The sequence below is a fragment of the Notothenia rossii genome (genome assembly GCF_949606895.1).
Source record: "Notothenia rossii genome assembly, chromosome: 9".
Classification (NCBI taxonomy): domain Eukaryota; kingdom Metazoa; phylum Chordata; class Actinopteri; order Perciformes; family Nototheniidae; genus Notothenia; species Notothenia rossii.
In genome coordinates, this window is record NC_136907.1 from 60,524,195 (window position 1) to 60,551,061 (window position 26,867).

General features: G+C 41.0%; 2 protein-coding genes across 2 annotated transcripts; both read left to right on the forward strand.

Annotated features, from left to right (window-relative positions):
* Positions 1-1,331: 1,331 nt before the first annotated feature.
* Positions 1,332-11,115, forward strand: copb2 (COPI coat complex subunit beta 2). Its single transcript, XM_079648518.1, has 21 exons — positions 1,332-1,472; positions 1,940-2,077; positions 2,291-2,377; positions 2,716-2,842; positions 2,958-3,106; positions 3,307-3,453; positions 3,788-3,887; positions 4,004-4,146; positions 4,428-4,627; positions 4,764-4,963; positions 5,059-5,165; positions 5,306-5,449; positions 5,589-5,719; positions 5,804-6,011; positions 6,766-6,876; positions 7,031-7,245; positions 7,346-7,484; positions 7,676-7,813; positions 9,762-9,839; positions 10,061-10,255; positions 10,618-11,115. Exons 1-21 carry the CDS (start codon positions 1,470-1,472, stop codon positions 10,711-10,713), a joined length of 2,856 nt encoding a protein of 951 aa, XP_079504644.1. The 5' UTR covers positions 1,332-1,469; the 3' UTR covers positions 10,714-11,115.
* A 787-nt stretch (positions 11,116-11,902) lies between these two features.
* Positions 11,903-26,069, forward strand: LOC307018593 (segment polarity protein dishevelled homolog DVL-3-like). The gene is made up of 15 exons (XM_079648906.1): positions 11,903-12,525; positions 14,102-14,171; positions 16,228-16,343; positions 17,222-17,334; positions 17,867-18,002; positions 18,687-18,777; positions 18,897-18,966; positions 19,167-19,306; positions 19,931-20,007; positions 20,141-20,208; positions 20,309-20,458; positions 21,890-22,021; positions 22,511-22,678; positions 22,779-22,982; positions 24,795-26,069. Exons 1-15 carry the CDS (start codon positions 12,365-12,367, stop codon positions 25,145-25,147), a joined length of 2,049 nt encoding a protein of 682 aa, XP_079505032.1. The 5' UTR covers positions 11,903-12,364; the 3' UTR covers positions 25,148-26,069.
* Positions 26,070-26,867: the final 798 nt, after the last annotated feature.

Here is a 26,867-nt window from a genome sequence, read left to right on the forward strand (position 1 = left end):
TGAGTTTAGATGTTTACAATGGGTCTTACATCAGATTATAGCGCTTCTTTTTTAAGGAAGAGAGTGAACATTTCCCCCTTACATAAGGTGGCTGAAAGTGTATTAACACATATTTTTGTTCCCTGTACAACACTTGATAATAACTAAAACCTAAAATACATCTTCTTTAGGGAATGTAACAGCATGCAATGCAGTCACATCCTGCACAAAAGACTAATAAGCTCACTTTAAGAAGGGTTATAATATTAACACTGTTTTACACATTTTATAAAACACATCCTCCAGGGCCTTTTAAAACCAAATGCTTATATCGCCATCTGCTGGGGAAAAAATTGTGGTATCCTCTAAGAAGACATCTAATAATATTACTATTGTGATGTTGTTTACCAAAATGCACATAAATCAGATCTTGCTCCACTCAATATAGCCTACAACAGACTATGCAGATTTGTTCTTGGTTGTCCTTTTCGTACACATCACTGCACAATGTATAACCAACTTAAATGGCCTTCTTTAAATGTAAGAAGACACCCGCATTGGCTTCAGCTGATATTTAAATGCATTTATCTTAACTATCCCCCTTATTTAAAGCAGTATTTTGTACCCTCACCAAATCATCAAGTTAGACATTCTGTTCAGATTTATTTCTCTGTCCCCTCTGCTAAAAAATTGATTGGCAGAAGAGCGTTCATGTTCAAAGCTCCAACTGACTGGAATACTTTACCTGCTGCTATTAGATCTCTTGCAATATTGGGTATATTTAAACATGCATTGTTATCTCACTTTCAACTGGTCTGTACTTGTTATTAACTGATATTGATGAAACTGATTTGCTCGACTGTCTCAAATTGTAATGATTGTGTGCATTGCTTGAATTTCACTTAACAGACTGTATGTGGTTTGTCTTGTGTGTCATGTTTTGCATTTTGTCTTTTTGTTTATGTATGTCTGTAAGTTGTTGCTATTGTCGGGACCCCCTTGAAAACGAGATGGTGCATCTCAAGGGGTTTATCCCAATGAATAAAAAATTCTTTATATATATAATAATATAACCAAAAACAGAGATCTAAGCATCAGACACTACAACTCTGTTAATATGAAATTAGGTGGGAGGAGGGAGGGTATAAAATTATATTTTTAACCTTATTCACGATAAAGTAGTAACAAGTGAAGCATCGATACCTTCTACCAGTATACAATATCCTAGTTAAAAATCGGATAGCAATATGTTATGAAATGTGGAAAAGACCCAGAATCTCTTCGAAGTAGGGCACGTTTATTCTCACTTTATTATTAATTTGTGGACGTTCTTCATGTCACGTCACCACTTCCAGAGCGCAACTCACGCGAGATTGAGATTCAGGAAGTTCCACGTCAGTATCCAGTGCTCCGTTCACTGAAGTCGCAACATTTGGACCCCGTTTTCAACTAATTTATCTTATTTTATTGTGACACAAAGGGGATAAAACATGGTAAGAGATATTTAAAATAGTTACTAGCATGTTGTTGTTTCATACAGGTCTTCCACGAGTCCTGGTATAGTTTTTAAAAGGACCGTGAAACTGTCAAATAATAATGCACTATTGTAAATAGCTTAACGGCTAACTAGCTTGAGTTAGCCTGAAAGCTTGTAGCTAACGGATGTTAATATTTAGGATGATGGCTGTTTGGAAGATTTATTTTTGTTAACAGTTAATTTGAATCAGTTATCGAAAGATCTCCTACATGATGCATACGTTAAAAAATGTTGGTAGCATTACAATATACGAGGCTAAATGTTATGTTAGCATGCTAACGGTTACGTTGGCTTTATTACGTTACCTTTAATACTTTGTGTTTTCTCGAAAGCTGAGGAGTTTTTAAAAGATAATGAAATGCCCATGAAGTGTTGTGTATAAACGGCATAGAAAAGACACCAATCTCCTATGTTTTTTTTCAGCCTCTGCGGCTGGATATTAAGCGGAGGCTGACAGCCAGGTCAGACAGGGTGAAAAGTGTGGACCTTCACCCAACTGAGCCATGGATGCTGGCCAGTCTGTACAACGGCAGTGTCTGTGTGTGGAACCACGAAACACAGGTATGATCAGTAACACAGTATAGAAACAGTAATGACTATACAACCAAACTGCATAAATATGTCATTTTATAGTAATATAGTGACTTAAAATACACACAAGGGCATCATGATGATGATGATAATGATGATGACGACGACGACGATGATGATGATGATGATGATGATGATGATGATGATGATGCAACCCAATTCAGTAATTTTCTTTTTCCCCAGACTCTTGTCAAGACGTTTGAAGTATGTGACCTCCCTGTCCGAGCTTCTAAGTTTGTGGCAAGGAAGCACTGGGTCATCACAGGAGCAGTGAGTTACATCCATTGTTTGTTTTCCCAACTCTCACAGCTGTCGTCTATAACAACAGCATTTTTGTATAAACCTGACAGTATTATCTCGCAGAGGTTTAATTTAGTGTTGTTTACGTGTCTTTTGTTATGTGGGCATGTGCAACATCTTAACAGTAAAGCTTTACATATATTTAATTGTGTGTGTGTCACAGTTGGAATGTACAGATACCATACTATACAACAGCATATACCAATTGCATTTGTTAGAACATATATTTTGGTCTTTTGTATATAATCTTTTTATGAACTTGCACTGTGTATACTGCTATGATTCAATGTTTTTTTCTCCCCGCGCAGGATGACATGCAGATTAGAGTGTTCAACTACAACACCCTGGAGCGTGTCCACATGTTTGAGGCCCACTCTGACTACATCCGTTGCATTGCTGTCCATCCGACCCAGCCCTATATCCTCACCAGCAGTGGTACGCTTGTAAACTAAGTACATTGATACACTTAAAGGCATTTGAACACTAAGGTCTTCAATTGTATTTGCATTGTGTGCAAAACATCATGAATGTATTTTCTATTTCTTTGCAGATGACATGTTGATCAAGCTATGGGACTGGGAGAAGAAGTGGTCTTGCAGCCAGGTGTTTGAGGGGCACACTCACTATGTCATGCAGATTGTCATCAACCCCAAGGACAACAACCAGTTTGCCAGCGCCTCTCTGGACAGGACCATTAAAGTAGGGCCACTTGCTGTTGTCACATTTACTGCTGCTAAATGTATCTTGTCGTTGGGTTAGTACTGCAGATTCTACTGCGGTCCTGCAACTTTTTTAAAGACAATACTTTAGGCACATTCTTGCCTTTTTAAATAAACATATATTTAAAGCCCTGTGTCTAAGGTGCATCGAGTGATTCTGGTTCCTCTGGGTTTTTTAAGGTTTGGCAGCTAGGCTCTTCGTCTCCTAACTTCACCCTGGAGGGTCACGAGAAAGGAGTCAATTGTATTGACTATTACAGTGGAGGAGACAAGCCTTACCTCATCTCAGGGGCTGATGACCGCCAAGTAAAGATCTGGGACTACCAGGTTAGAAAATGTTTTCCTTATTTTGTTCACTGCTATATATCTAGTGTATTAATACACCTTGATTTTGATTTCACATTCTAGTATATTATAAATAGTAAACAGTGCAATTAAATATGTTGAATCAATTCTAATATTATAAGAATAGGTTAATTTCCTGCTGTCTTGTATTACATGTGTTAAATACATAGCTTTACAAACAATTAAAGCTTACTCAAATAATTGATTGTTCTTCAAAGCATGTTGTTTTTCCTCATTATTCTGCTCTGTCCTTCCTAAGAGCATCCTGTGGCATTGTGTTTTTACCTCTTTAACAGTCTTCCTCTGTATGTTGCAGAACAAGACCTGTGTTCAGACTCTGGAGGGCCACGCCCAAAATGTCTCTTGTGTCAGCTTCCACCCCGAGCTGCCCATCATCATCACCGGATCAGAGGACGGTGAGCAGGAAACTTACTCATCCTCACCTCGATAGGAAAAAAAACCTCAAGAATACATTTCACCCAGTGGCCTCATGGATCATTACTTTATGCTACTTTACCTCTTTCCTCTGTAGGTACCGTTCGCATCTGGCACTCAAGCACTTACCGCCTGGAGAGCACTCTCAACTATGGCATGGAGAGAGTGTGGTGTGTGTGCGGCCTCAGGGGCTCCAACAATGTGGCACTGGGCTACGATGAAGGCAGCATCATCATCAAGGTGAATGGAAGAGATAGTTATTTTTAACCCTCCGGTATCACAGTTGACATTTTTGTCTCGAATGACTAATTTGCGAAGTCCAATCGAATGATACCGGAGGGTTAAAAGTACTTTGATTGTAAATAAACTTAACTATATATACAATACTTCTAAAAAAGGGGGGAAATATTTGTGGAGAAAGTGGCTTAAGAGAGTTTATCTGTAAAAAACATCCAGATTAAATATATTATAGTTGTATCCAAACCTAAAATATTTGTGATCTGTCTCCCTCTGCTGTGTAGGTGGGTCGGGAGGAGCCGGCTATGTCTATGGACACCAACGGAAAAATAATCTGGGCTAAACACAGTGAAGTACAGCAAGCTAACCTTAAAGCCATGGGTGATGCTGAGATCAAGGACGGCGAGAGGTTGCCTCTGGCTGTCAAAGACATGGGCAGCTGTGAGATTTACCCTCAAACCATCCAGCATAACCCCAACGGAAGGTACGCATACACTCACCCAGGCCCTCTGACTGGTTATTGTTATTTCACAAACATGTCAACATCTTCGTTAGCCAGATTAGAGGTGAATTTTCAATATGATATCTGTCAGTGATTTATGCATTTTTCTGTGCACCAGGTTTGTTGTGGTGTGTGGAGATGGAGAGTACATCATCTATACTGCCATGGCTTTGAGGAACAAGAGCTTCGGCTCAGCGCAGGAGTTTGTCTGGGCACATGACTCATCTGAGTATGCCATCAGGGAAAGCAACAGTATCGTCAAAATCTTCAAAAACTTCAAAGAGAAGAAATCTTTCAAGCCCGACTTTGGAGCTGAAGGTAACGTTAACAGTGCTTTATAGTAGACTTCGGTTCAGGAAGTGGATTGTTCCCACTGTCTGACTCCCTGGATGTGTTCCCATTGTCCCCTGCAGGGATCTATGGAGGTTTCTTGCTCGGGGTGAGGTCAGTGAATGGCCTGGCATTTTATGACTGGGAGAACACAGAGCTGGTCCGCCGTATCGAGATCCAGCCCAAACACGTAAGGCTGACTCATTTTGTATTTCAAGTCTTGATCTCTGTTTGATATAAATGTTGTCATTGGAAGTCATTTACCAATTTCATAGTGATAACATTTTAGTGTCTGGTTTCTATTCTTACTCTTTTTCATATTTTACCCAGATCTTCTGGTCCGACTCTGGTGAACTGGTCTGCATCGCTACTGAGGAGTCCTTCTTCATTCTGCGTTATATGTCAGAAAAAGTAGCCGCTTCTCAAGAAAACAATGAAGGAGTGACCGAGGATGGTATTGAAGATGCCTTTGAGGTTGGTTGTTTTAACTTTCATTGCTACAAATATTATTGAGTCTTGTATACAAGGATCCCAGCGCTATGTAACTAGAAAAGAGATGTGTTCTTCAATTTCAAACTATACCTTACATCTTTTTGGTGTTTCTTATGTCCAGGTCCAGGGAGAGATCCAGGAGATTGTGAAGACTGGACTCTGGGTTGGAGACTGCTTCATCTACACCAGCTCTGTGAACCGACTCAACTACTATGTAGGAGGAGAGATCGTCACTATTGCTCACCTGGACAGGTACACATACAGTACATACATGTATTTGTTTGATTGCTGTGAAGGATTCTTCATCTTTAGACTTATTATCTTCTCTCCCTACAGAACCATGTACCTGCTGGGTTACATACCTAAAGATGACCGTCTGTACCTGGGAGACAAGGAACTCAACATTGTCACTTACTCCCTGCTGGTTTCCGTCCTGGAGTACCAGACTGCCGTGATGAGGAGGGACTTTGGAATGGCTGACAAGGTGCTTCCCACGATTCCTAAAGAGCAGAGGACCAGGGTGGCCCATTTCCTGGAGAAACAGGTAAAGAACTGTGAGATTCTAAATAGGGATGCTCTGATCGACAATTTTGGGGCCGATTGCCGGAATCAGTATCGGCCGATCCGATTGGGTGGGCGGGGCCTATGGGGATCTTCCATTTAAAGTGATGGGGCTCATTCACTGGGGCTTCCACAAACAACAACCAACATCATTATTACATTCAAATGAAGTGCATTATTCAAGTTTACATTAACTTTGGATAATAACACTGGAGAAATGAGCGGAAGCGCTCTCTTTTCCTCTCTCCCCCTCTCTCTCTCCTGACAGCCCGTCAGTATCGTCTCATGCAGCTCACTGATCCAGTAATGAGTGACCTGACAGTGAAGAATACATATATTTATAACTAGTTTAGCTTGTTCCAGAGGTAGATAAAATAGCTAAGTGTGTTAGGTCTAACTCTTAGTGTTGCTCCGCTCACCGGTCCGTCACAGCGGGCGGAGCTGCAGGATTTCTGCTTCACACACGTTGCATACCGCTATTTTATTGTCTTTTTCTGACACCTTCAAATACTGCCAGACCGGTGAAGCCATTTTGGCGAGCTTGTTTTGCCGCGCACAGAGAAAAGTGTCATGTATTTTACGTCATGTGATCGGCCTTTATAGAGAGCACCGATCGATCAGCCGAGAGTGAATATCGGCCGATCGATCGGAGCATGCCTAATTCTAAATAATAACAAAAAATAGATGGTATAGTTTTTGCTTGTAGGATGCTGATGTTTGTTTCTTTGTCTTTTCAGGGCTTCAAGCAGCAGGCGCTGGCTGTGTCCACAGACTCAGAGCACAGGTTTGAACTGGCGTTGCAGCTGGGAGAGTTGAAGATCGCCTACCAGCTGGCTGTGGAGGCAGAGGTAAGAGCATACTTTATAACATGTCAAATCTTCACAGCTTCTAAAATATTACTGACCATTCACAATGGCTCCCAAGAGTTTGCAGTTGTTGTAATTTTATTTTCTTCTTCTCTGCCCACTACATTTCTAATATTTGTCATTGTAACCCCTGCAGTCGGAGCAGAAGTGGAAGCAGTTAGCAGAGCTGGCTATCAGTAAGTGCCAATTCGGCCTGGCCCAGGAGTGCCTGCACCACGCCCAGGATTACGGAGGCCTGCTGCTCCTCGCCACCGCCTCCGGTAACGCCACCATGGTGGGCAAGCTAGCTGAGGGGGCAGAGAAGGACGGCAAGAACAATGTGGCCTTCATGACCTACTTCCTGCAGGGGAAGTAAGTACCAGAACAATGTCACAGTGGTGGAGAAATGAGGTGAAATAAATGTATTCATGATGTTAAATGTATGGGATCTGTGTTACTCTTTTCTCCACAGTCTGGATCAGTGTTTGGAGCTCCTGATCAGGACTAACCGACTGCCTGAAGCTGCTTTCCTGGCTCGCACCTACCTGCCCAGTCAGGTGTCACGTGTGGTCAAATTGTGGAGGGAGAACCTGGCTAAGATCAATCAGAAGGTCAGTTCTGTTACACAGAATTTTGAAAAATACTGATACAATAAAGAACTTAAGAAATCACAAATTGAGGTAGGAACATTGTAATAAAATTGACAGGATCATAGATTCTTAGAGGAAAAGAGAAAAAAGGTATTTGAATGTCTAGATGTTTATTTTTGACCTTGACACACTGTATTAAATCTGAATTACAGGCAGCTGAGTCCCTAGCCGACCCCACAGAGTACGAGAATCTGTTCCCCGGGCTGAGAGAAGCCTTTGCAGCTGAGCATTACCTCAGAGAGTCCTGCCTGGGCACCACTAGGCCTGCCAAGGATTTCCCTCTCGTCACAGTGAGTGGCACACGTTTTAAGTTGACAAATGAAATAGATATATGTGAACTGCTCTATCGAAACCAGTCGCATTGACCCGAAGACACATTTTGAGTTGTATACACTGCTGGAAAGAGGATATTCCTAGCTTTTTAATGATATCAGGATTGTTTTTGTACTCCAAATATTAAGTGAAATATGTCACATTATATACAGGGTGTCCGCGGGGTCTTAAAAAATATTAAAAGTTGATAAATCAATTTAGCGAAAATTAAGGCTTTTAAAAAGTATTAAAAAGTATTAAACGGCATTTTCCAAGGTATTAAGAAGGTCCACAGCAACGACAACATGAAACAACCTTTAATTTACTGAAACGACATGTCGGGAAACCCCCTCAAGGCGGCCCCATGCATAGCACGTCGTAAAATGCTGCTTCTTATTTTAAGTTTCGTTGCCTTGCTCCGCTCTGTGGGGGGGTGGGGGGGGGGGGGCGGGGCGGAGCGGGGGGAGAGTCTTTCGATGGGGATCAAAGCTGTCCGGTCCCACATGCTAAGTGCTAGCCAGAAGGCCGCGGCGTTTAAGTCCCGACTCTCCTGATGGCCAATCCGTGCCTCCCCTGACTGCACGTCGCTGACACACACCGCTGCAGTGCAGGCTCTCTGCACGGAGGAGCAGCGGAGTCCGGGCGATGCTGCTCCTCCAAGGAAGAGACACATGTTCACTAAGCCAAACTATATCCGGTCACAGAGATCTTCTATTTTAAAGTAAAGTCAACACATATCGACCCTAATATAGTCTATATTAAGAACGAGAAAAGTCTTTACATATACATCGTTTTTTATTATGACAAATGTGTGAGGGTGATGACGTCAGGGCATCGTCCTATGCCCTGGACAGCCCGGCCCAATTTAACCCCTGGGTATTTGTGAGGGAGCTCCTATATGGCATTACCCCGCTGAAGCTCACCGAAGTTTAATATATTTCATAGTTCAAAGTTTTGTCAATTGTTTTGTTTATTGGTCAAATACTGGTTTCTAATGGTTTCTGAGGAGTTTTACTGGAATCAAAGAGCACAGAGTACAGAAGCAACAAAGCAGCATACTGCATTAAACCTGACCTTCACAGAGAGGTTGAAGTTCATGTGGATTGGAGGCTTCAGTAGTCTGTCTGCACTCTGTTTAGTTGTGCTGTCTTACAATCAATATAGTAAATGTGAGGTAAAGTGTGTTGCCAATGTAACCAGTTAGAACTCAAAGTTGCGATGAGGTCTTAAAACGTATGGAAAGGGTCTTAAAAAAGGTCTTAAAAGGTATTAAATTTGACCTCAGGATTCCTGCATATACCCTGTATAATGACTGTCACCGAGTCATCATTTTGAGAAAAACGTTTGTTTCTCGGGGAAAACCCTCACAAGAACCACCGGCTGTTGTTATGCCTGCTGTGACGTTAAATGACTCTGTTCTCCGCTTGTAATCATGCTGTTACAAGCTTCAAAGTTGTATTTATCATCTGAATTTGCCGAAACAGGTTTAATATTCTGAAAGCCAAGACTTTGTTTAATTGAAATCAGATGAAAACAAACTGTAACGGACCCTGCCGTGTTATTTATGATGACTCTACGCTTACATTCATAATGTCAGCCGGGGGGAGGGGGGGTGGCGGCGCTGCGGAAGAGCAGATTTCCTGTCATCTTCCCTTTACAAGCTTAAAGAATGTATTTATCGAGTGAGTTTGGAAATAAAAGTTTCATATTCTGAAAGCCAAGACTTTGTTTGTTTAAAATCAAACGAAACACCCGAACCCCGGAAAAATAGTTTTTTACGCAAATCCACGTTTATTTTGAAATGAGCCGTTGCGACTTCCGACTGCTTACGATAGAGCGGGTCACATATGTTGTGTGCAGGCAATGTTTCAATAAGTATCTCAATCATCCCTCTTGCATTTAAAAAAAACTTCAAACATTTTTCAGCTCAACGAAGACAGGAATATTCTTGAGGAGGCTCAGGGATACGAACCCAAAGGAACCTTCATTCCTGCAATCCCCAAGGTTTGTCTTCATTATCCAACATTTTCTTATGAGTGATATTTGATTTAATAGTAACCTGATTACGCACCAGTTAAAGCCTTTAGCACCAGACCTCACATGCTTTATCTTTACCTTTTGTAATCATTAACAATGGAATTACAAAAAGTTTCAACATTTCTTTTGAAAAGATGAGCTATATTCAAACTTTCAGTCAAACTTTATTCCACTCACTCTTTCCTCAGACACAGGACATTGAGGAGTCAGTGGCAGCTGCTCCTGTCGCTGCAGCAGTAGCAGCTGTGATGTCTTCACTGCCTGAACCTGCTGCTCCTACAGCAGTTGACAAAGAAGAGGAGGAAGAGGAGGAGGAAGAAGAAGAGGAAGAAGAAGAAGAACAGGAAGAAGAGAAGGAGGAAATATCACAGTCACAAAAGGAGGTTGGTCTCTTTTGTCTTTCTTCCTTTCTTTTTATCTTTTGATTAATGTTTGTATCTCACCATGGGAAAATATATTCAGTAAGATTTGTATTGTTCATACAATAGTTACTGATACTTAATCAGAGTTAATAAATATTAAATCAAATATTGTTTATGGCATTTTAAACGATATGCCATTTAAGTACTTCTTGCATTTAAAAAAAAAAAAAAAAAAAGATTTAGGCAGTTTTTCATCTACAAAATACCCTTAAAATTGGTTCACATAAAATCTTAAATTCAAAGACATATTAAAAATAAATAACTGGAACATTTAAGAGATGAAGAGTTCTTAGGAAATGTCTCTTGTGTGTGTCGTTATGTAGAATCTTGACGAGCTGGAAGAGGACCTGGACAACATGGAGATCTACGACATCGACACCACAGACGTTAACCTCGATGATGACTTTCTTGATGACTAAAACATGACGCCACTCTGCTGCCCAGCACTATTCAGAGCTTATTTAAAAAGAAGAGAAGAAAGAGACCAAACTCCATTTCCCCCTTTTTTGTATTTGTACGTAAAAATATTATATTGTCAAGTCCTACTGCAGGGGCAGGATTTAAGTAGATTGTTATGATGATGATATTGATAATGATAATGTGGAGGATGATACCAGTAATGTTTAATTCTCAGCAAAACCACAGATGCATCATATCTATTTCAGACTCTCCATTTTGTACACCATGTATTGATTCTTTCACAAAACTTTCATTTACTTTCCATTGAGAGGTGTGATGTATTAACTCTTGGCTTTGTGTTGTTTGTCATTTCAAATCTAAATTCATTTAGTCCAATAAACTGTGGTCGCTGTACATATTCACATTTGATTCAAGAGTGTTCTGTATGAGAGGCTTAAACACAGTGATACTACGGTTTCATAATTTCAATGATAACACCTGTTGAAAGGGCTTTGTGATTGAAGGGGAATAAATGTTGCATCTTCCAGATATAATAAGATAATAATGGAAGATGAATTGGCAAGCTTGTATAATTGTTTGAATGTTGATTCTGATATAGCTAATACATTATAAGCTTAATATCACTGATTGGGAAAATAAGCGTAGTGCCAAATATGATAGAAAATGGCTCAGACTTAAATGACTAAACAAGATACCAACAAAGCTGTCACTTCCGCTGACAAGAATCCTGCTTACTTCGGAAAGTCTGTACTGGAAAATAGGCAAATATAGTTGTATTATTTGTGTAGGTTTTCCACCTGTATGTTTTATTTATTAGTCATTCTTAAAATTAATGGGCACATTTACATTATTCATGTCAGTTACTGCTGAAATGCAATGATTGTGAGGACAACCCAAGTCGTAAAAGGAATAAACATTTTCCATTCATTTTTTCCGCTGCATTCTAGGAAAATATATATAGGCTAGAGAGACAATTATAATGTTTGGGGCCTAGCGACTTTTTCTCGGCATAATTTCTGTCAAAGTAGCAAAGCTCCGAGCTACATAACTCCGCCACATCACATGCTTTACTGTAACTGATAGGGATGCCCCCCCCCCCCCCCCCCCCGGCTGCAGGAGCCCTGTGCCCTTGTCTGACCGCCTCTGCTGACTCGTGCACTGCAGCAGGAATCACCTCCTCCTCCTCTCCTGCGGAGGGCGCCCCTCCGAGACGGGCTTGGACGATTTCCTGCAGTTTCGTGTGCAACAAAGTACCGAGCTTGGCAGCTAGCAAGAAGAGAAAACCAACCCTTCAGAGATTGTTTATCTTGACTGCGTTTTTTCAAACTGGTTTTCAGTTATTTCTAAGCTTTCAGTGGCGCATTGGAAGTTTAATACAAACGAGAAGTTACGCGATTCAATCCTCGGGCAGAGTTAGGACTATTTGCGGAGGAGCAAGGTGCTTTTTTGAATCGAAAAGCAGGCGCAACGTTAGCGAGCTGGCGTAAAACAAGAGAACCAGGGCTACGCAGCGAGTCGGTCAGCCAGGGAGAGCCGGGAGGAATAGGGCACAGCCGCCGCCAGCGCCACGGGGAGTCGGGGCCCGAGAGGGAGCCTGCCAGGCCCTCGGCTTGATGCACCCTGCCTGCCTCGCCTTAGCCGCAGTCCGAGATGGGGGAGACCAAAATTATCTACCACCTCGACGACCAGGAGACACCGTATCTGGTGAAACTATCTGTGCCGGCGGACAAAGTCACTCTCGCAGACTTCAAAAATGTCCTCAAGAAACCAAATTACAAATTCTTCTTCAAATCTATGGACGATGACTTCGGGTAACTGTTCAAGAGTTTATGTGTTTAACATTGAATCAGCACAACTGCTTGGGTTGACTACGTAAACGCAGCTAGTTTACGTGATACCTCTGCCAGCTGGCTTGTCACCAGTTTCTGGTTACCTGACTGTGGATCATTAGCTACGTGCATTGCAGTTCCTTTGTTAGCTGCTAGCAGCGTTAGCAGGTCTGTTCAGCGTCCCGACGCCGTTTGTTTACATTGCCTGTGTGGCTAGCTTATGCGTTTTGTTCCTTGACTTTCTCTGACCAAGTTTGGTATTTGTCAGTTTCACGAACACTAGGGAAAGTCCCGAATGACACACAAACGTGTCTAATGTAAAGTGGGAACAAGAGTTATTTGACAACACTGACAATAAGCTGTTACTGACTGTCAGCTGGGGGCTAATGTATGGTTTGTGCTAACAGGCTAATGTCAGAATGTAAACGGTCTCAGTCAGTGAGCCCAGCAGGCCCCTGCTGTTGTTGTCTATTAGCCCGAGGAATGCAGAGTTGGACACAGGAATGCCCTGTTCATCACCCTGGCAGCTTTATGAGTATGTTCTTTTGTGTTCAAACAAGGCTGGAAAGCACTGCAAACGTTTTATGTTCCTCCAGACAGTGCCTTCTACAGAGTTAAAATGGGGTAGAAATGTACTATTTTTAAAACATTTCAGCCAGGTTTCCAAAGTTGTTTTTGGCTTAACTCAAACTAGGGTGGGGCAACAACTTCTTAACATTTGCAAGTGGGAAAGGCATGTTTTAAAAGGAACCACAGCTATTCATGTTGTAAAAAGAAGGTATATTCTGTAAAACCTTTTCACCAAAAGCTAGTATAGATTAAGCAACCTGCCGGACTGGAATAGAGACTGGAATCCATATTTACCCAGACTCTAGGACAAAAGACTGACTGACCATCACTATTCCTTCTCAGAAAGGCATAGCTAATCTTAACATCACCAGCAGTCTGATGCTCTATAAAATAAATGCATTTGTTTTAGATTCTTCCTAGTTGTCACAAAAGTATGCTGAAGATTGATTGAAGTTAGCTGGAAATTCCTTCAGTGGAACTGGTTAAAAACACAGGCAGAACCGTGTTCGCCAAGGGAAATATATATCTTTATTTAACTTGTTAATTTCAGAGCCAAGAACTTTTCCCTTTTACGCAGCCTTTGATGCAAAGACATACAGTCCTTCTATACAAGGTTGAACGTGAAGCTTTCATTTAGGTTGCCTTTATGCTTTCTTGACTCCCTTAAATATGTTCTTATATGCCAGCTACAAAGCATCAAGGAGCAGGTTCGTGTTTGCTTGAATTCGTAAAGTACAACTTGAATTGTTGACTTTTTTTTTTACCCTTATTACACGATATTCTGAACGGATGTTTTCTACAGTAAATGTTCTATCGCTGGCTGGTAGTTGGCAACAACAGTGTAGTAAGTGCACTAATAAAATCTGCATTTGTTGTTTCAGTTGCCTGTTTGCATCCTGACTGAAGCATTACCCATCTCCAGCCTCATGTTTATTGCCCTGAGAGTGCTTTTGTGTTTTGCTGAAACCAAGCTTTGTTCTCTTTACAGGGTGGTAAAGGAGGAAATATCCGACGACAACGCTAAGCTGCCCTGTTTTAACGGACGTGTGGTGTCATGGGTAGGTTCAAAATAAATCATGGGGTCTTTTTCTGGGTTGGTTAACTATTTTATTTTCCGTGTGCTTGTCTGTGTTCACTGTATTTGAGAGTTAAAGTGGCTGACTTTGTGTGCGTGCATGTATAACAATGATTCCCATCTGTTGCTCTGTTACCTCAATCATACTCCGTCTCCTGGGAGATGCCCTATGCATCTGCCCGATAATATCATTATCACATAATGATCCCGGGAGGAACAGACTCATTCAAACACCCTGCCCTTCTGCTCTCCTTTTTTTTATAACATGTTTTCAGAAACTAAGCTACAATAGTTTTAAAGTAATTTCCTTTAAGTCCTGACACACGCAACACATACATGTACTTGCATGCATTTAGAGGCTCTATAATGAGGCAAAAATGATCCTTTCTCTACAACACAAGACATCTCTTGCTCCCTTTCTCTCCCCTCGACATTGAAATTAGGTTAAGAGCAAGTGAAGTCGCAGGAAAATACCTGGTAACAAAGAGCCTCACTGCACGTCCTCTAACAAGAAGATTGAATCTCACAGGGTGTGGAGAATAAAGTTGAGAGAAAGAGTGCTCTGTTTCTTGATGTGAAAGGCTCATGCAGTTGGTTAATTTACTACAGTGTGGTTATGATTATAGGTTTTATTTTAGAGTCATCAACAAAGTGTTAATGCTGGTTGTTTGCGTGCATTATCCATCGTGCTTGTTCTAATGCCTCCTTTTATTGTGGTTGTTTTCATTCGATTTAGTGGTTTGGTGGTTGGCTGTGGTTCAAAGCCCGTTTCTCTTTTTGTGCATGCGTGTTTGAATATGTTTGTTATCTCTCGGCTTGGTGAAATGTTCCGTGTATAATGAAACGTTATCTTTGTGGCAGTGTGTCCATTTGTTTGTCTCCAGTGTTCATCTGTTGTTTCAATGACATGATTGATAGTCCTCTGGGGTCCGAGGGGCCTGGCTTGCTATCATCACATCAACAGGCCATCACCCTCAGTCTGCTCGGTTGTATATTAATGTCAGCTGGCAACAAGATTTTGTCTATCACCATATTATTTAAACTTTCTGTTATTGTATCTTAACCAGCCAGTAGTACTGTTAACTACCATTAAACCTATACACACACAGTAAACTGGATAAAATGGTACATACAATTAGTTGTAGGGCTCATGTCCATGATGTTATTAGGTCTTCATTTAAAAAAGTTGAAATGTATTGATTAGTGAACTGAAAAATAATATTTCAGTTTTTGACTTGTGGTTGGAGAAAAAAAAACCCTGGGCTCTTTTCACAATCCTCTAACTTCCAAAGTCCTAATGAAGTATTAATGCTGAAGATGAAGATACATTTGATAAACCCTAGTGTAAAGTACAACCAGATTATTTGCACTGGTCTCTCTTCCCAAAAGCTGTTTTGCTCCTCATTATACAACAGATGCAATGTAGTTGTTAAAGCAGTGGAGAATTATAGTCATAAATAACCCAACTATGACATAAACATCAAGCTAATATTGGTTTCCCACTATACAATTGTTTGCTCTTAAGCTTGTTTTTCTTGCAACTCAAGCAAGTACATGTTTTATTTCTAATATGGACAACCTCCAAGTTTGCAAAAAATCTGTTGCAGAAAGTCAAAAAACTATATTGTGTGATCACAAATAACTTTGACTATAAAGTGCTGAAAGTAAAAGAAAAGACAGTAATGGCCCATTAGATCCATTCTTCCCACACTTTGGTAACCTGGGCAACTCTGTCGGGTAGACAAACAATGACTTGGCACAGACTCTTTCTTTCAGCAAGAAAATGTGTGGAAGACAAATAGATTTTTTCTTTTAATGAGACATTGTATTCTATAACAATCCTTTCTGCTGCCAAGCCTAAAGGCAGTGACAATAAAACAGGATATACCACCCAGCCCTTGAGTACAGAGTAGTGTAAACACAGGAGTGCTGTGAAAGGGGTCTGCTGCCCACTTGCTCCGTGTCTTTCAGTAAATACTTTCGTCCGGGTGTTTGTCTCATTCCTCTGACTGACCCCACTCTGGTTGCTTGGTTGACAGCTGGTCTCTGGAGACGGGGCCAACACAGACGCAGGATCAGTGGCCGACAGCACGGAGGCAGCACCGCCTTTGGAGAGGACCGGGGGCATCGGAGACTCGAGACCACCCTCTTATCAGTCAGTATATACGTAAAATACTTTTGGTGTATTTATTTTATTGTGCAATAGAGTTATTTTGTAATGTGTGACTGTGGGTGCGTGCCATGTGTACTCTGTGCGTGTGTCTTGAATGACTCCTAATAACCACTGAGAGAGGAAACAGCAAACTAAATAGGAAAAGTATGACACCTTGTGACGGCTCAGGAGGAAATAACATACTTTTTCTCAAATGCTTAGATTATTAGGTTATCTGCATTCTGTGTTCAAGCTTTGTGTTGCCAGGCTTTGGTTCTTTAACATATTTGTTAAAAAGGATATATAGTACAGTCCTTGCATATTTTTCAGTGCAGTCTGGTAAGACTGCGAGTAAAAGCAAAGTTTAAAGTGTGTGTATACCACACCTGATGATACAAATAAATGGTAATAAGTTAACTTTACTCATATGGTTTGCTTCAAATACAATGAAACCCAAAACAGCAAAAATGAAAAAAGGTACAGAAAAAAGATCAAATATGAAATACACAGATACGACTAACCACACCAACAAAACAGAGATCGAATTAATAGCAGATTACATCTTTACAGTCTGCTGGTCAGGGTAGTTCATATAAAAGCCTGTTTATTAAGGGTGTTTTTAACATCCTGGTAGAAGTCTTTTTGGGATGAAACCTGTTTACTAGCCTAACGATACACATTTAAAAACCATAATTCCTGCCAAATGTTCAATAACATATGCCTCAACTGCACTGAGCAAGAGAAGGCTTTATGGTAAACACAGATTGTAATGTGATTATAGCAAGAAGCATTTACTCTCAACACTAAGCCGCTAAATGAGCTTAACTAACTTGGTAATGCAGTGTAATTCTATCTCTTTTAAATACTGTCTCTGTCTGCAGTGGGAAAGCAGCGAGCGCTCGGGACAGTTTGGACAACGACACGGAGACCGGCTCCATGGTGTCGCAGCGGAGAGAGAGGGAGAGGCCGCGGCGAAAACACTCCAACGAACAAGGTCAGAGAGATGTTTGCCACATAGAGTTTTCCTTTTTGTACTCTATGTATCTCACAACAAGGCAAAGATATTTATTTGATGGGTGCCACACATTTAAAGCTAGCCTGCAACTATCACATATTCTATAAACGAGTAGGCATGAAAGGCTTGTGCAGAGGTTGGATTCAAAAAGAAAAAAGATGTTGTGACAGAGCCATCACTGTAGAAAAGATATTGCTGTACATGAATCACAGTAGCTCTTAAACCTTTGCAGTGGTAACTAGGTTAAAATATAATTTGTTTCAACATGATGCTGCTCTTCGGTTGATCTTATGAATAAGATGCAAAGAATATTTCAAAATGTCACCTTCGACTTTCATGAATTCATTAGTTATGTATCTATCAGTAACAGGCAAGGATTGAAGAGAGCAATTTTGTTAACTGAGAAAAGGTAGGCAATAAGTCAAAGAGTAGATTCTGACTCCTGACAGATTGACTCAAGGCTTTTATTTAACGTAACAAAGCACCTATATTTCCCGCCCTCCCGCTGCAGTTGGAAGGCAAAATGGCTTCCCGTCACGTTCGATGGGACGCGGCGGACCCGAGTACGACAGCTGCTCGTCCTTCATGAGCAGCGAGCTGGAGTCTACTTCCTGTTTTGATTCGGAGGATGATGATGCAACCAGCAGGTCAGATGTTCTGTGTAGATGTTCAAAAGTCTCATGAGTGCCGTTTCCAGTGAGGAGAAGGCCTTTTGGCTCGAGGCATGCATCTGGAGTTACAGATGATGGGTTTTGGCTGAGATTAGCACAGTCTAATTGTCTGGTGGTTTTTGTGGTGAGCCCCCCAGGTTCTCCTCCTGGAGTCGTAGAAATATCTGCAACCCACTTTACAGACTCTGCTGCTCTCAGTCCTTAGGCATCTACCAGGATGTTTTTTCCTGTCGATCTGGATAACAGCTTTATTGGTATAAGTTTCAGGTCATAACTTCTAAATGAAGTCGCAGGCTGTTATTTAAGAAACGGTTAAAGGAGTGACTCCTAGGAAGCCAAGCTTTATGATGGCAACTGTGTTTTAAAGGGCTTTTATCATGTAGGTAACTTAAGGCTTTAATGCGATATTTAGACTAGACCATTTAAAGGAAAGAATACGCTATAAGGAAAAAAAGCTTATGTTACCATTCACAATTTGATGTGCTAGGTTTTTGTTTTTTTATTAGCTTAATTCAGGTAGAGTTGCACTTTTAACTGAATTTATATGGTATCATTTATTCAGTTATTTAGTAATGAAGCTTATATTTAGTCACATATTAAAGCCCTCAATATATTTGTATAGTGTTTTTAAAAGATACCGTATTGTATTCTTGTGTTCAGGTTTAGCAGCTCCACTGAGCAGAGCTCCTCTCGTCTAATGAGGCGACATCGCCGTCGCCGACGGAAACCCAAGGCCTCCAATATAGACAGGGTGAGAAAACACACTTGGAGGAAAAACACGTTTAAAATAAAAATGTGTTGTAGTTTGTGACTTTCACTCTTCTTCTCATATTTTTCTTTCTTCCCAAATGTCACCTTTCTTCCATCCAGTCTTCCTCATTCAGCAGCGTCACAGACTCCACTATGTCTCTGAACATCATCACTGTCACGCTCAACATGGGTAAGACACGTGGGAGATGTGCACGCAATGCTATTTTAATTTGCTGGGATAAATAGTGTTCCCTTTTTCAATAAAGCCTCTCTATACAATCACACATTGGATGTGTAAGGACAAGACAGGAAAATATGCTCATTTACTGGTTTGACCACTGCTTCACTTCATTCTTGAATACACTTTCTCTGTTTCTCTCCTTTTCACAGAGAAGTACAACTTCCTGGGCATCAGTATTGTGGGTCAGAGTAATGAAAGGGGAGATGGAGGAATCTACATCGGCTCCATCATGAAGGGAGGAGCCGTGGCTGCAGACGGACGCATAGAGCCCGGGGACATGCTGTTGCAGGTGTGTGTCTGCGTGTGTGTGTAAGAATGAGTGAGAGAGACACACAGACAAAGAGGATGGAAAATGTGTGTCTCTGCATACCTGGGACATGAACCAGGAAAGTGTGTGTGGGTAGGGGCTGTGATGCTGTGTTTGGGTTCAGTCCCAGTGCATGAAGTGGACTGAAAACACTTCGTAATGTGAGACCAATTCAAGTGTTTTTAATTCAGATGCACACGTGTGTATGATAAAAAAAATCTCAACTTTGATTAACACAATTAATGCATGAGACAGTATATCAACACTATTCCCATAATTTTCCGTCTCACTCCAACCTATGTAATCTCAATCTTATTATAATATACTGTGTGAGCCTAAGTCGGTCAGCTGTGTTTACGGCTCTAATGGTAATTTTACTTTTTCATTATTTCAAAGCCTCTTCCAAATTCTAATATGTTACGCCATGTTGAACACTGCCAGTCCCACTAATGGCTTTGTGTAGTGGAATTTAATGGAATAATGGTAACTGTCAAGTGTTTATACCTCTTGTAAACAAATACATCAGTTTAGTGAAAGGTCAAATCTTTTCTCATAATACATTTTCTCCAAATATATGTTTAAATTGCTTCTTTTTTTTTCCTGCAGGTGAATGAAATTAATTTTGAGAACATGAGCAATGACGACGCAGTGCGAGTACTGAGGGATATAGTGCATAAGCCAGGGTAAGCAGCAATCTGGCGAACATTAATACATACAAGCGTTGAAATCTGTAAAAACCCAGGTGCAAAACAAGGACATGACTGAATCCTAATAAAGTTGAAGCTGATGATATTCTGTGTCTGTGTTTACCTCCAGCCCCATAACTCTGACTGTGGCCAAGTGCTGGGACCCAAACCCCCGGGGCTGCTTCGCTCTGCCGAGGAGTGAGTGTTCGTCTCTCTTTTTCTCTTTTCATTTCAATCAAATAACTACATGCAGACAAATTGGTTTAGCTAACTGCTAACCCTACATTGTATTAAACAGGTGAGCCGATCCGGCCCATTGATCCAGCAGCGTGGGTGTCCCACACGGCAGCCATGACAGGGGTTTACCCTGCGTATGGCATGAGCCCCTCCATGAGCACAGTCACCTCCACCAGCTCCTCCATCAGCAGCTCCATCCCTGAGACTGAGAGTGAGTCACCCCACCCCCACCCTGCTGCCACTTTTTAGGGCTTATCAACTACAAACTTATTCCTTAAGAAAAATACTTTACTCTTATAATACATTATATTGTGTTTTTTTTCTAGGTAAATTTTTTTTATCACATTCCTTCATGTTTTTAATTTGTTTTATTATTATTTTAAAGAGACAGTTCTATAGCATGTTTTCTGTTGTGTTTTTGATATAGATAATTCATTATTCACAGTACATACATCTGATACAAGGCAACATATATAGTTAATAATTCAGGATTTCACTTTTTGCACATTCAGCTCATATTTTAGAGTTCCCCCTTTCCAATCTCCCAAGTAATAGCAGTATCTTTCTGAGAGAGGGTTTCTGTGTAAAGTGTGGCCCTGCCCTCTCTCTGCATTCCTGCAACTTCTCTCTGCTCCAGATTTGACTGAGTTCAGCCTCACAACTTCCATCTGCTCAATAACTCTTGAGAAAACTAACTCATAACTCACAACTATCATCTTCCCTGTAATCTTTGGAAGGACAGGGAGTTTCTTCTTTCTTTCTGGAGAAAAATCTTTCCTCGCACAACACACTTTCTTGACATAATCCACATGATTTACATTTGTTGTCATTTCCCCCCTCAGATTGAACATACGTTTCACATTATCACATTTATGGCTACAATTTATGCTTTTTTTGCTTCATTTTTCCTTGACTTTGGATAATTGGCCAACATTTTTGTTGCCGGGAGGTTTTTTTAAGTTTAACTAAAGAGACGTTAATAAGGAGAAAAGAATGTTTGCAATTTTAAACAACAGTGTGCGAGTTTTAAGCCTTCTTTCTACACGTTTTACACCAGTGTTCAACAATCATACAGGGAGAAATCTGTCATGGACAACATGGCATTATTCTAAAACATCAAAGGGAAGTCCAGTTTATGTGGATATTCCAACCAATAGCAAATAGTATTGGTGTGTTGAAATGTTTATAAGAATTTGAAGATTTATAAATGTATTCCTTTGTTCACTTCTGCTTGTTTACAAGTTATTTAAAACGTGAAAATCTATATGCATACAATATTAAACTGCCAAATGTAAAACAAAAATCCAAAAAGATGTTCAGTCTGGTAGTGTTTTACGGAGAACATATCATTTATTATGATCAGACTTTTCTTGGAGTTTTGTGAAGGCATGCTCAGTTGAAGTCTTACTCAAACAAAGGTCCAGCCTAATCGGTCTGATTCATGATCGAGAAATAACAAGGGTCGCATTGCAGTCCAAACCACAGGAAGCCAAATATTATGAGGCAAATTCCAAATCATTTCTGGTGTTGTCAGAGATACGCTTACAGCTTGTTGCTGGGCTTTCACTAAGTTTATGGAAAACAAAACAAAAATGTGTGGGAGTTTGATTTGTTTTCACTCAATGGTGTCCTTCTTTCCCAGGATTCGATGACTTCCACCTCTCAATCCACAGCGACATGGCAACAGTTGCTAAGGCCATGGCCTGCCCAGAGTCAGGTCTGGAGGTGCGGGACAGGATGTGGCTCAAGATAACCATCGCTAACGCCTTCATCGGTATGTCAGTTAAAGCAAAGGGCATGATCCAGCATTTGTTATTGACTTCATCAGTATACATGCACACCAAACTCTGATCTTTATTTGCTTTGTTCCGTTTTTAGAAATGGTGCGTCTCAGTGAAAGCCTGTTGTATGAATTCAGAATTAACAATAACCATCTAAATAATGTTGATTGCAATGATAACTTGAGAAAAAAGCATCTCCTATTGTTGTGAAAAAAGTTGCAAAAATGGCAGAGAATGCTCTTTTCAACCTCTTTGATCTCAAGATGTACTGTTTTTATCTTATTTAAAGTTGAATATCATAAAATAAGTGTTTTCTGATACGGCTTCATTGCTAACGTAAACAGTCCAATTTCAATCGTAGACAGAAAAGGGTCACGTAAACCTAGCTGATTCAATTCATATTATTTTTATATCAGGAAATGTTTCCAATGTGATGAGTAAAAAAACCAGTACCTAAAACGTGTGTCTCTTTGTGTCCTCAGGCTCTGATGTGGTGGACTGGCTCTTCCATCACGTAGAAGGTTTCTCAGATCGCAGAGAATCCCGTAAATACGGCAGCAACCTGCTGAAGGCCGGCTTCATCCGACACACCGTCAACAAGATCACCTTCTCTGAACAGTGCTACTACGTCTTCGGGGACCTCTGTGGCAGTAAGTGGACGCTAAGCTAAACCTATAGCACAAATAACAAGTTCATCAGTGGTGTATCACTGTGGAAAACAAAATCTGTTTTTTTTTTCTCCTCCCCTAGACATGACCCATCTTTCTCTGCACGACCATGATGGTTCAAGTGGGGGTGCTTCAGATCAGGACATTCTCCCCCCTCTGCCTCATCCCGGGGCGGCCCCCTGGCCCATGACTCTGCCCTATCAGTTCCCCATCCCACACCCGTACGACATGCAGCAGCCCCTCCATGGTGGACCAGGCGCCGGCAGCGCAGGAAGCCAGCACAGCGGTGAGTGACGAACATTCAACATGGAATAAAGAACAGATCAGTGAGAATTGGTGGAATAGAAAATAAATGCCATATCAAAACCGTCACCCCCTATAGACTTAAAACCTGTCGGTTTTTAAAGTTTGTATTTTGCTCCTTCTCATAAAACAGCATAAGCAGTGAGGTCGAAACCATGTCAGTTTCATGTTGGAAACATTTATAAAAATGTCTGTTGGCACTGCTTGGAAATTCCTCTTCCCAATTATTCAATCGATGTTCTGCAAACACTATGTTGTGCAGCTTGGTTTCAAAGACATCCTCGTCCTTGAGCTTTTAAAATTCAATATTACAATATTTATTTAAACCCTTTTCAAGTCTACAGAAGCATAGACTTTGGCAGAGTTTCATTTTGCAGGGTTTCCGTGGGGTCTTAAAAAGTATTAGTACAAGTTCGCTAAATTTAGCGAAAATTAAGACTATAAAAAAGTATTAAACGGCATTTTCCAAGGTATTTAATTTTGTAGCTTGTTTTCATTAAGTATATAAATTGTCCAAAGAGGTTGTATTCTAAAGTGTGCCTGAATGTAATCATTGCGTAGGTGTGTAGTGTGATTCTGTGTAGTTTATTTATGGCATCCCGTTGGATTTGATGTCATCTGAACAGGACATCGCACGCTCACTGCTTGATAGAGCGCGAAGGTCCGTTTACGCCGGTTGTTAAACAACATCGTTATGGGGAAATGCAAGTTTGCGTCCAAATGGTTGGAAGATAAGGAGGAAGGACAATCAATGCTGTATATAGTAAATGTGAGGTAAAGTGTGTTGCCAATGTAACCGGTTAAAACTCCAAGTGGCGATGAGGTCTTGAAATGTATGGAAAGGGTCTTAAAAAAAGTCTTAAAAGGTTTTACATTAGACTTCAGGATTCCTGCATATACCCTGTTTTGAGATGCTGTTTACCGTTTTATCCAAAGCCAGATGAGAAAATCAACATAAATTCTATCTCCACACTTTCTAAAGAGTTATAGGTCTGTCGGCTTGTTTAAATTAGCTTTCTTCAAAGAGCCCTTTCAAGCGTGAACAAATATGTCATCAAACAGCTCCAAAGCAGCCTTATTTACATGTTTTATTTGTGTGTTTAACATGCTTAGGAATAGAAAACCAGAAACAATTTGCATACGCAGTGGAGATATTCAATGACCAACAACAGCTGGGCCCACTGGCTACGCAAAACACCACAGATGTCGAGTCTTTATTCTGTTTTTGCACACTACCATTGAATATACTGCTGAATAGTTAAACAGGGTACAACATTCACATTAGAGTTGATATACTGTGAATTGCTTTTTATGGAATATTTCTCTAGTCCTCATAGTCTGGGCTAAGCTGATTCCCAAAACACCCTATCTAAAGACGTTAGATAAAATATATTTTCATACGTATGTGGGTTTGATGACAACAAGCATGCTTCTTATAATGTTAGAAGGTTCCTTTTAGCGTAGACATAGTTATGGTTTTAAATGAATCAGCCTAGAGAACTTCCCTCTAAAGCAAGCAGGCTATTTTGTGGTAATAAAATGAAAACATTTAATTGCCTTCAGTAATGGCTGGGCTGTTTGGCCTCTGAAAGGCAGTGGGTGCTTGGTGAGCATGTCTGCATTAGTCATGCATCTCTCCTGAGAGTCTCCCACTAACTGGGTCAGTACTGCGTCACTTCACTGGCGAACAGATGGGTGGGTGAGAGGCTCATGTAGGTCACTCTGCTTTAAAATAAATGCAAAGTGTCAGTTAATTACACACTAATATTATTAATATTCTTTCTTGTTTCTACAGGAAGCAGCGGCTCTAACTGCAGTAAGAATGAGGGGAAGAAGTCCAGTGGCAGTGAAAATGAGATCAGGAGCCACCGAGCTCCCAGCGAGCGCTCAGTGGCCCCCCCTAGTGAGCGCAGCATCCGTAGCTCTGTCAGCCACCGCAGTGCCAACTCCCACTCAATAGCCTATGCTCAGGGCCTTGTCTACGGCCCCCCCGGGCTGCCGCCCCAGCCCCCACATCTCTCTACATCTGCACCTGGCGCCCCTCCAGGCAGAGAGCTCACCACCGTGCCCCCTGAGCTCACTGCCTCACGCCAGTCTCTGCGCATGGCGGTGGGCAATGCCGGAGAATTCTTTGTTGATGTGATGTAACGAAGGTTGTAGGCCGATAACAAAAGTAGCAGATTGGGCTTTCCCGTGTCATTATGAGACTGGGAAGAACCGGAGGGAGGGAAGATTGCAAAAGCTGTAACCCAAGGCCTTGATTCCACTCTCCTAAAAGCAGAAGTGGAACCAACACTGTTGTGTATGTTGAGAGAAAATGTTCCTCCTCCCTTGTGCTTTTCTTCCTAGTAGTAGTGACAATACTTTCTTCAGTGAAGAAGCCCCCTCGCTCAAGATGGAACCAAAGCGCCTTTCTGAGTTACCCCTCTTCAGTGGGGGAAGAGTTTGCGTTAGGACAAAGAGCAAGAGAGGAAGGGAGGCGGTGGAATTGGACAGCTGGGGAAAATGACTCAGCGTTTTCTACATGGATGTTTTTCATTTGTTCTCTTCACTCTTCCCTCTGCCTGCCTCCCTTATCTAACACACTCTGTCCTCCCCCACCCCTGTACACGTCAAAAACTGCAAGAAAGAAGCTTCTTCCCTCCTTCCGTTCTTTCAATTCACCCCTGCTGACCTCCTAACAAAGAAAAAAAAGCTCAGATGAACACTAACTGTTAACCTTATTCAGACTTTTAAAATGTTTGCTTGACTTAAGAGAGAAAGAAATGGATACATGTGTATGTAGTGCAAAAGAACCGAAGTCCTTCTAACTGTAAGAATGCATTTGTTTTATTATATACGTAGTTGGTCACAACTAGTTTCATTTTACAATCTAAACATGAGCATTCAGCTTAAAGAGTCATTTTTACACTACACAGCTGCATTTTCATCTGTCAACCAGAGCATTTTAAGACTCTTTCTTGTGATAATGTATAGTCGGGAAATATTTCTTACCATGTCTTTCACACTACTCTTTTATCAAGGAAAAATTTCTTTTTATTTATAAATATAGTTTTATGACTTAACTTTGCTTCGTTGTTATGTTTTTATTTGAGTGTGTGTGTGTGCATATGCTTGTTAAGCAGTATTTTTCAATCCTGTGTTTTTTTTTGTTCAAGTTAACCGGGGTCATGTTTGCATTCAAAGGCAGTGCATTCCAGACTGTCCAAGATTAGGAATGTGAAGGTTAGGCAATCTGGTGTGTGTGTGTGTGTGTGTGTGTGTGTGTGTGTGTGTGTGTGTGTGTGTGTGTGTGTGTGTGTGTGTGTGTGTGTGTGTGTGTGTGTGTGTGTGTGTGTGTGTGTGTGTGTGTGTGTGTGTGTGTGTGTGTGTGTGTGTGTGTGTGTGTGTGTGTGTGTGTGTGTGTGTGTGTGTGTGTGTGTGTGTGTGTGTGTGTGTGTGTGTGTGTGTGTGTGTGTGTGTGTGTGTGTGTGTGTGTGTGTGTGTGTGTGTGTGTGTGTGTGTGTGATCAGTCTTGTATGTGTACATTTAGACTGGCTTTAGAACTAAATGACCCGAGGCCAAAATGTCCCTGTGGTTATAGAAGGGGGGGGGGGGGGGGGGAACTCATGTAGAGATGGTTTAATTCAACTTGGACAAACAAAAAAAAGAAGTTTTGCATCAGATGGACTCTGCAGGACAAGATTCACCAAGACCACCCACACAACCTAGTTTTAAGGATAAACACATTTTATTTTTGCATTCAAGGAAATTAGGATTATTGCACATATTCACAGAAGGTGGGAGTTTAGGAGAGACTAAATGAATACCACTGTGTTACTCAACATTTAATGAAACAAGTTGGATTTGTGCCAACATTCTCCGAAAA